At 38.1% G+C, this 10,768-nt stretch overlaps 1 protein-coding gene across 1 annotated transcript; it reads right to left on the bottom strand.

Moving 5' to 3' along the window:
- Window positions 1–1,978: 1,978 nt before the first annotated feature.
- On the bottom strand, window positions 1,979–2,962 carry LOC134149556 (lysophosphatidic acid receptor 1-B-like). The gene has a single exon (XM_062592778.1). The coding sequence runs from the start codon at window positions 2,945–2,947 to the stop codon at window positions 1,979–1,981; it is 969 nt and encodes a 322-aa protein (XP_062448762.1). The 5' UTR covers window positions 2,948–2,962.
- Between the last annotated feature and the right edge of the window lie 7,806 nt (window positions 2,963–10,768).

Genomic DNA, 10,768 nt, shown 5'->3' on the forward strand with positions numbered 1-10,768 from the left:
ACTGGTGGTGAGAGAAGAGGCCCGAGGTTTATCTGAGAACTGATCAGTCAGGGATTATTTCCGCTTTAAGGATTTATGGATGGATTCCAACTGTTATCTTGTTTTTAACATTACAGTCACCGTAATAAGACGGTGGTATGTTAAATGGCCTGGTTGTTACATATTACCTTGCCAATGTCAATATGGATGTGAATAGAAATATACCTAATACCCCCTCCAGGATGATCTTTATCATCTGCACTTTGGTAAATTCTGTTTTAATCTCCTGTTTTTACGTTTAGGTTGAAATACAATTAGAGACAGATGTTTAGTTTTAAGCTGATCATTTTTTTAGGGTGGTGTTAGTGCTTAGAAGAAAGAAATGGGCCAGATTTATCTTGTGTGAGTTACATTATCTGTTTAAATAATTCATTTTAATTACGTATCACATAGCACCATTCATTTCCTTAAATGAAGTATCTTAATTTTAGTTCAGACCCCCCCCCCCAAAAAAAAAAATCTCCCAGAATCCTCCAAGGTAAAGTAGCACAAAAGACTTTTTTTCATGGTAATAAACATAAAATACTAAGCATCTGATTTGTAAACATAATGAAATTTACTTATTTGTTACATTAACAGGTGAACCCACTTCTTTTATGAAATGTTCTTATATTCTCTCAAGAACAGATTAATGAGATTTTGTTTTTACTTCACTGAAGCCTTTTTAAATGCTAAAACAATGACAACAAAACAATTACACTGGAAATAATCACTGAAAACTCAACTTGTATTTCAAGGGCTGATGTTGCTTGGATTGTATGGTACATATTATCACATTAACGTGATACTATTGAATAATACTTGAGCATACCTTACAGCATCATTAAGCTACTATCACAAAGGTCTGTTCAATCAAAACTTACACATTTGGAACCGTGCAAGTGCAGAGATAAGAATTTTAAACATTGAGATTCTTCTAGACAGTATCCCCCTTAGAAAAATAAGCATCCATTTCTACTGAAATATGATATACAAATTACTCAGTAGCCAGTACTTTTCTTTTTTGGAGAGGGAGGGGGTGAGACCTTTTCCTTTTACAGAATAACTAGTCTTCAAATTTTTATTTTGTTTCGCTTTGTATAGGAAACTGCGCTGTCATTTTGATAATAGAAAACTCAAATGACGTTTTCTTTTAAATTTGCAGTTCAAATTTCAAAAGCTACAGATTCACATGTGCTTTTGTTTATAAGCAGAAATATGAAAAGGATAGTCACAGGTACTTCACAAAAACACATAATCCAACGACATACTTCAGTTAAAATTCTAACAGTAAAACAGCACTGAGTAATATAAAGTTAATATAAAAACTGATCGAGCATTAAAAAACCCTATAATTTTACTGCTTGTAAATTAAAAAAACATAATTCCCATACTACCAAAAATTTTCTTGCAATTTAACATAAAGCATCTTCAAGAACATTTTAAAAATCCCCCCTGCGCCCCAAAAAGCAAAAAGATTTAAGTATTAGTAGCAAAGCAAGCTCAGCAGAGGCATATTTCCAAACACAAAGTAAACATCACTAGTGGGTTTATTTTTATCTCAAAGCAAAATAAATCTCCTGCTTCCATTTAAAGGATAGATAAATCAGGCCCATCCACCAGGTGGGTTAAAGAAGAAAAACTGCTGTGCTCAGGGGTAGTATTTAAACAAATTCAGCCAACATTCAAAGATCAGAAAAGCCACTGATACAGGTCAGGAAAGAGCCTTTTGCCCAACTCGCTTGCCAGGCTGCCTTATCCAGCTGTTCCCAGCTCTGGTACATGTGCCCACAGAGTCCGGAGCTGTGCTCCACTGGGTGCCTCACAGGAATAGAGCCTGCAGCCAGTGGGACAAGGAACAAGGGTGTTATTTCAGGTATCTCCATGAAAATATTGTCAGGTATCTCCATGAAGGTATCGCATAAGTAAACGGGCAGCCCTTAAACAACTGCTGTCGCTGCTAGATACTCTTAACAGTGCAGACATGGATGCGGTTGCCAGAAGGGCACTTCAGAGCCTTGAGTTTAGCCCCCAGTTCTTTGGTCTTCAGTGTATATATTACGGGGTTTCCCAAACAGTTCATGGTTACCAACACAGCTGTACAATTTCGAAAGATGTAGGCGCTTGGGTAGAGATCAAGGGGGCACTGATGGTTGGTTGCATCAAATAGGACTCCTGCAAAAAAAGGAGCATAGGAGACCAATGCCAGGAGCCAAATAAAAATGCTAGTTCTGGCAACCTGAATCTCAGCTGATTTGTAGGTGCCAGTAGCTTGTCCACATGCTTTCATTTTCAGCTTTCTTTTCCTCAAGATGATAATGATGCTGAGGTAGGTGAACAAAGGTACAATAAAGGCCACCACACAATTGGGAATGGTGATGAAGATGAGATAGTCAACACAAAATGGACTGTAGAGGACAGAGAGATTATTTTCCCTATGCAAGCAGTTCCATCCCATCAATGGCAAGCAGCCGAAAAAGAAAGCAAGGGCCCAGTTAATTAAAACAGCAGCTAGAGAATGCTTTCTAGAAACCCTGAATCTTGTCCTGATGCTTTCAGCTACGGCCAGGTAGCGCTCAATTCCAATGCTTACCAAGTTATAGATGGTAGATAAAATAGATATAGTATAAAAGGCATAAGGTGCAAGCATATCCTTGGATCCAAAGATTGTACTGTCAGGGTTGGTGATGAACAGCACTGAAATCCAGAAGCCGGAAGAGCTGGTGAAGAGATCAGAAAAAGCCAAATTGAAGAAGAGTACAAGAATAGGCTTATGCAGATCCTTGGTAGCCATTATTGTGAAGATAACGGTGCAGTTGAAGATCACGGATATTATGTTAATAGTCAGTTGAGGGATGCCCAGTGCAAGCACTAACTGTGAGCTCCAGATTTTAGTATAGTTAACGGAGCAATTTGGATATCCATTCATGGTGGAAAATCCTACTTCAAACCATTAACAAAGCCTGCTTTACGCATTCCGTATTCTGTACGAGACCGTACTACAGCCGCATTACTGCCACCTTGTTCTCCAGTAAAAAAATGAATCTTGAGATGCAGCTTCTATTGCCACATCATCATCATAACAGCAGATTAAACTTTAACCACTTGTGTTTAAATATTTGGGTTACCAACTCTGGGCACAGCAAATTTCTCTTAAGTTGCTAGGATAGCCAACAGTGGAAAATGTACTTAATGCTGTACAATTGATCTGCTTAAAGTAACCTTTATCAACAGCAAAATTTTGCCAGCTCTTGTGAAGACAGATGACTGCATCAGTAGTTAGAAAGACCTTGATGATATTCAAAAAGGGAATGAATGTGAATTTGTAAGTCACAGGTACATTAGATGGAAACTAATAAAAGACATTAAAGAGTCAGAAAATGGAGAACAGCAATTTTGCAGGAAGGTCAAGGGGGAGTACTGACTGATAGAACCGAAGAAGAAAAGTACTTTTGTCTCACTAACCTGGACCCCAGTTCAGTGAAGGATTAGGTGCAAAGTGTGTACTCAATTCAGAATGACTCTAGTGACTTCAGTGGAGTTCCTAAAGTGCTCAAGGCAAAGTATTTGTTTAAGAGCTTGATGAGAGTTGTAACCTTCCTCAACTCTTTGTATTCAGTATCTTTAAGAATAAAAGATGTCAACTCACTGTCCGCCAAAATGCACAGTCTTTCTGTTTCTGTTTCTGGAGTTTAAAGGCCTCCAATTTTATCCCCCTTGTCACCTCTGTCTAGACTGGACAAGGCAGTGGGCAAAAACGTGGCCATTAGGCTACACCTTTCTTATTTCTTTCAGACACTCCCAAAGCCATGCATCTTATATTTCCTTCTTAGAAATGTTGCTGTGTGAAACAATGGAAATCCCTTTTAGTACAGCCTTCCCAATTTTATATGTGCTTAATAATCACATAAAGAACAATTTTAAATCTTAACTTAAAGATAACAGAACTAATGACCTAGTTGTTCACTGTCTCTTGCTTACAATTACAAATTGATATGAGTACCCGTGGCTGTTTTTTTTAAAGCACATCTGGATCGTAGCTACACAACAGCCCCCAAACTTGTGAGCTAACCCTGTACTGCAGTGGGACTGCGGGAAGGTGAAGCGGTCTGCCAGCACTGATACACTTGTGCTTTGGGGCACTCTCAGTTCAGAAGTTGTCAGATTATACCTAAAATTGCACATTCGGTCTTGTGTAAATCGGAAGTACCTCCACTGATGCTCTATAAGCTATTTACACACGCGTGGGCGTGTATGTAGGAGAAGATGAATTAGCTTAATTTTCAAACAAACAGATGCAGGAGAGTAACTCAGCTCTTCAGCAGATTAATTGGAGTGGAGACTTAGGCTGCCTAAGTAGTTTTAAAAGCGCCGTTTTGTTTTCCTAATTCTTGGATGAGAACATAACCAGAAAATGACAGTTGCCTCTACTCATACGTTCATTATAGGATAAATTAGGGGGTTTAAGTTAATGTATAACTTCTACACTAATAAAGCAACGTAATACCGTTACCGTTACATCTTTTCTTCCTCTGTATTTTTAAAGGTAAATAACTTTTGAAAACTGGGTTTAAAGTACTGGAGACTGTTTATTAAAAAAGCTTTTCAGACATGCATTTAATGTCTATCAGCAGAGGGCGCTGCTGTAGCGAACTATACATCTGAAAAGAAAACATATACAGCCATATAGAGCGGGAAAAATCGAGCTTTTTAAAAACTGTAACAATTAGAGTGAGCCGTACATCCGAATAGAAATATGAACATGGATACTCCTTCTACTCTTAAGCAGCAGCTTTTTTTTTTTTTTTTTTTTTTTTTTTTTTGTAATGCTGCATCTTCTCTATGTGATCCCACATCTTACTCTAAAGCTCATAGAGAGACCTCGCCAAGATGCTCTCACTGCTACCTGGCATCTGCAACTGAGGAACCAGTTTTTGCAAGTTTTCATGTAGCAAAATTATACAGGTAAAGACATGTATCACAACAGTAGCTCAGCTAAATATATGAACTTGATGCTGTAGTGACTATTTGGTACTGTTATACATACAGTGCTACACATCATTGTAGCAAAAATTACAGCTCTGAAAAGCTGTAAATCTGTGAATTATGATAGCTCTGCCAGAATTTACGATATATGAAATCTGTGCTAAAGTTAGGCTTACAAGGAACTTCTATATTTTTTTTTATTAAAGTTGAGGTTTATGAAAGCATATGTGGGTTAACGTGTAGCCAGTAATATGCAATTATTGTATACTAGAAATAATTTATACAAGTAATAGATATTTTGCATGGCCATAAAAAAGGAAGTGCAAAACAGTTTATATAGAAATAAGTACTAAAAACTGATTAACCAACTTTGCTGATTTATTAATATCTTACAAGCTATTATGCTCAAATTATGACCAATAAAACATTCTTTACCTCATACAGGCTCGTCAGCCACACATTTGGTGGAAGGTTCCTGCTGAACAAGGACTCTACTATTTCTGTTGCCTTCTCCTTGCCAGCACCACAAGTCAGCGCCTCATGTTAGTAACAGCATTTCAGCAGGTAACACACAACATAAACATCATCTGCCAGGAGCAACACAGGACCAAACCGCATGCTCTCTTCATCTCTTCCAATTATGTTTTCTATGGTTCTGTGAACTGAGAGAGAGGCTGAGGCCATGATGAACAGCAGCTTATTCACAAAGTACAAAATTTTTAAAAGCACTCTTGTTACTTGAGGATTATATCTCAGCTTGGGCTTCAAAGTGCCCTAGATGTTCCTGAAAATGCTATTTGAAATTTCTGTAATTTGAAAATAATATCAAGTCATATAAATAGTTATTCATAAAAAAACTTTGTAATCTTAATTCCTTAATACAATGGCATAAAAATTATCAAAATGACCCTAGATTAAAAGGGACATCAATATAATTTTGGAAACTGCTTCTTTAGTATGCTTCAATACACTAAAAACAGGTTTGTACTTTCTAACCCTCTATAAGAAAGTTTGGAGGTCTCGCAAAGAGAGATGAAAAGTGGTTTGAAACTATAAGTCATCAATGTAGGAGACAGACAGCTACTCCTTTGTCAAATCTGTTCATGTAACAATCTTGATGCAAAATGATTCTTATCATCACATAATCTTCGAACCTCACAATCTTTCTTGTACTTATGTTCACAGCACACCTGTGAGGAAAGAGTGTTATCTACGTGTTACAAATGGGAAAAGAGCAATCGAACAATTTGCTTAAGGTCCCATAGAAGTCTGGTACAGAAGGGAACTAAATCTAATCTCTTATATCTCAGGCTAACACTTTAAGCACTGGCTGTACCTTGTTGTTGGGAAGTCTTTGATTAATATTAATCTAGATTTCATCCTCTACACTCCTTTTCCGGTACTACAATTATTTTTATATTTCTTTGTCTGACTGTCCTGTCTGACTGTCCAAATTGCTATTGTTTTGGTATCTGTCTTAAGTAAGAGACAGCATTACTTTATTTTGTGTAAACAGTTTCTCAGCAATAAAATACTTTTCCCGTCTACACCTCCTTTTGTCATAGAATCTTGGAGTTTAGTATTAATACTCCCCAGTTTACCCTTGTGGAGAAGACAATAATCACTAAACTGGTTGAGCAGACTGAGAAAGCGATATAAAGTGACTTTAGGCTGAATTTTAATGATCATCATTTCAAGTGGCTGTTCTTGAGAATTGAACTTAACACAATTCACCTTGCATTTTCAGGAATGCTGCATACCTGCAGCTCTCAGAATTCAGCAGGAATCACAAGTGTTTAGCAGCTCTCACAATAACAGGCCCCAGCTGTGACACGCCAAAGTGGATTTCAAAACAGGAAATTATGTCCAGGAGCTGAGACTCTTCATTTTGTGCAGTAACCCTTGGACAGCATACACTTTTACCTTAGTGCGGTGCAATAGCAATTCTTTATGTCCTCTATGCTGATAATGCATCCAAAAAAATCTCAAGTTATTCCCAAAGCTACAAGGGAAAACGATGCATCTATATAAAGATGATGATAACTCTGTAGCACAGCCGAGCCACAGATGATCCAGTTTTATTCTCAAAGTTGTATACATACACTATACATACGAGAAAAAGAGAGCACTGGAAGGGTAACTGATTTTACTCTTCAGACACACTGTGGCAGGAAAGAAACCAGAATTCGTGTTAGATTCTTACTTCCATGCTTGAAGCACAAGACCTTGTTTGCTGTGAAATGCAACAGTTAGACTTTTCCTCAATTGTCCCTGCATTCTAACTAAATATGCACTTTATCAAGCTGCAGACAACACACAATCTGACTCAAAAAAATGACAAATTATGTGCAAGTTTGCTAAGTATTGAGGAAGATTAATGTTTGCTTGCCATGACCTTCAGCATGGCCTTAAGAATATCCATCTGCCCAGTCTTTCAATCAGCATCATGAGGCCCGCAAATAAGAAACATTCAGGAAAGGAAGTAATACAAATAAGGAGTCTATTTATCAAAATTATGTTTTAATTAATGTGGATTAAAGTCTTCCTCTTTGGAGAAGAAGACAGAAATGGGATGTATGATCTCCTTCCAAGAATTTTTCAGGGATGTTTTCAAAACAGAAAGCTCTCTGCTCTTCCTCCACCCACACTGTTTGAGGAATATTTTCGTCACAGGTTTGCAGTTATCTGATGTCCCCACCATGCTATCATGGCCCTCACCAGCACCATGAAGGCAAAATGATCATCAGGCTTGAATGTCTCAGACTGCTGTTTCCACACTAATTACAAGCTACAGAATAATGGCAAGGACACCCTGATGCAAGGATACCCCTACAAACCAGGATTTCTCCCCATCTGTACAGAGCATGAAGACTTCTCTGAGATGCCAGAGCTGTTATTTTAACAATTGAAGAACTTGTATTATGTTATCTAAAAGGAGAGAAAATTGAAAAATATCTGCAACCAGCATTACACAATATGCAAAACTTTCTACCAATCATTTACTTGTAAAAAAGCCAGAATGCTTCTTAGTCCTTCAAACATGAATTGGCCCACACAAAGAACATCTTCCTTCTGAACTAAACAACTACAGAGGAACACTGTGGACTTCTGTTACAGGAAAGCAATCATCAAAAATGTGTGTGCTTCAGAACTGGGCAAAGCAACTAGACAGGCTATAAACACACAGAGCTAAACATACAGATTAGAGACACACATCCTTCAAAATATGTATTCATAATCAGACCAAAAGCTGAGTTGTACACTGGTAGTATTTTATCACTCATTAGAAGAGGACTACTCGCTCACATAAAAAATAGTGTCTTACCTCAGAAATAGTAGGAAAAAGAGGGAAGGTTTAATTCAGTTTAATTAGCAATGGCATCTCATTGTACAGGATCAAATCCTCAGGTACAGCCTAAAGCTGATAGTAAAACATTAATGCATCAAACGAGCAGAAGACCAAATAAGGGGCCACCCCAAATGTTTCTAAGTACCTCATTAAAAAGGGCTTAGTATTAGAACAAGATCGCCTAACAACACAACAGGCTTCGTGGCAGAATCATGGCCAACTTGCACTTTTTGTTCACAACATGAAGCCTTAATGTCTTGGGTTCTGCAGCAGCTCCTACCCATGAAATTCCAGGTCTCCTGCTCAGCAGTTAGGGAGCCCTAGTAAAGAAAGTTACAACACAGCAAGTGCCTCTTCCACCACTCTTGATATTCCCACCCATTCTTCCCTATGCTGTAGTTACAGACACAACTGCAATCATTACATCAGAAAAAAATAACTTTGAGTTTAAGAATCTGCAGAAGACTCTCCAACTCAGATCCTGACATGTATTTGGGTTAAAAATACAAAATCTCCAAGGTAAAACCAAAGTACACTGCAATCCCTTCCAAAAAATATTCGTAGGTACAAAGATGTCACTGAGAGCTGGTACCTAAGCACCTGTCAGGTAACTTTATTTAGCTAAAGAATGGACATCGCCTGATGTCTGTCCTGCCTATTTGGATTACAAACTTCATAAGGAAAAGAGATGTCTTAGACTGTGTCTTGCATGCAGTATCTAGCGCAAATAGAGACTGTTAGTTTTTTCACATGGCTACAATGCAAATTACTGTCACTTAAATAATGACAGGTTGGGAGGCTTACAAAAGGACAAAAAGGAAAAGAAGGAATCCTGAATTTCAAGGCAAAAATTTCTAACCTTCAGATATTTTATTCCTAAATGGAGGGTTTCTAGCAGGCTTTCAGCTTTCAAAGAACAAAACAGAAGTTAAGTGAGAAAATTTTAAAGAACTTCGGCTCACCCCCCACTGAAGACCATCCCCTGAAAAGGAAAAAAAAAAAACCCCAAAACAAACAAACAAAAAAACCTCCAAGAATAAATGTCACATGTATACCCTTGAAGGCTAATACCACCTGACACTGACACATTCCCTGCCCAAGTTTCTTTCTACGTGCTCAGTGTACACCTTGTGGACATAGCTCCACAGAGACTGCCAAACCAGGAAGTTCAAAAATGCAACAAAATCCCTTATTGTTTTTGTCCTTGCAGCAACTATTCAGCTTCGCACCATGTGCTAGGTAAATTATTGTCTTTTTATATTTTAATCTACCTAATCCAGGATGGAAAAACACTACCCAACAAATCTTCTCTGTGGGAATGCTATTTATAGCCATCCTTTTTATGAATAAAGGGCCTGGTCATAAGTCAGCTGTCAGATTTCCCATTGTTATTGCTAGTCCTGATTCCATATGTCCCTACCGTAGGCAGCAAAATAGCTATCTGGAGCTCTTCACCTGGACACCCAGTACACGCAAGAAGCTGGTACATGCAAAAAGTGCTTCCTTGGCTTTTTTTTTTCTTTTTCTTTTCTTTTCTTTTCTTTTCTTTTCTTTTCTTTCTTTTTCTTTTCTTTTTTTTTTTCCTCCTCTCCATTCAGCCCTTTGCTTGCAGGATGCCTGAGCTTGCTGCCTGCTGGCAGCCAGCATCAGCCACCTCACTGCCTCTGCACCTCTGACGGAGGAGTAGGTCAAGCATCCTGCTGTCTTCTATGCACTCAAACCACAGTGTGGGCTGCCCTCCCTGGTTAAAGGGGCAGTGGATGGAGGGGGCGAGCAAATTGCACTCCCACTTTAGTTTTCCTCCTCAACTGGATTTTGAAATCTAGCTCTAAATGAAAAGTAGAAAACATACGTATAACCAAGACTCTACAGCAAAAAGTACCATTGCTCTTTTCTGCACACACCTTTGTTTGTGGAACATAAAGCCTGATTGTCACCAGATCGGGCACAAGGAGTTAAAGTGCTCAGATAGGAAAGCAAAGGGGACAGTTTAAAAAAAAAAATCTCTGTCTTATACTACAGTATCAGAATCAGGAAAGTTAAAAAGGATTGTCAAAAAAAGGTGTGCTCTTAGTTAATTCGCTAAATGCAAAGTCATATATGAGTGAATTGCCAGGAACACCACTCAAACTTTTCCTGTTACTGCATACAGAAATCCCATTTTTCAGTCTCACAAATCTTTTCTAGGTCTGAGTAGCAATCTGGAGAGTGCGTGTGTGCATGTGTCTGTGTTTTTAAACAAAACAATGACCTTAATGCAAACATTCACAGTTAATCTGAAATTCATGTGGGCTATCAGATAAAATGCTACCAGTAAATAAAAATGTGGCATTTTAGTAATAAGTTAACATGTGCCTAGCTTGTAAAGTATCAGTTATTCACTGCAGGACACTTGTTCAGTGCTAGAAAATCTTA

The sequence above is a fragment of the Rhea pennata genome, chromosome 20 (genome assembly GCF_028389875.1).
Source record: "Rhea pennata isolate bPtePen1 chromosome 20, bPtePen1.pri, whole genome shotgun sequence".
Taxonomy (NCBI): domain Eukaryota; kingdom Metazoa; phylum Chordata; class Aves; order Rheiformes; family Rheidae; genus Rhea; species Rhea pennata.

What these genes read in the sequence shown, in the direction of transcription:
- LOC134149556 (XM_062592778.1), bottom strand. Translation starts at nt 2,947, where the DNA reads ATGAATGGATATCCAAATTGCTCCGTTAACTATACTAAAATCTGGAGC.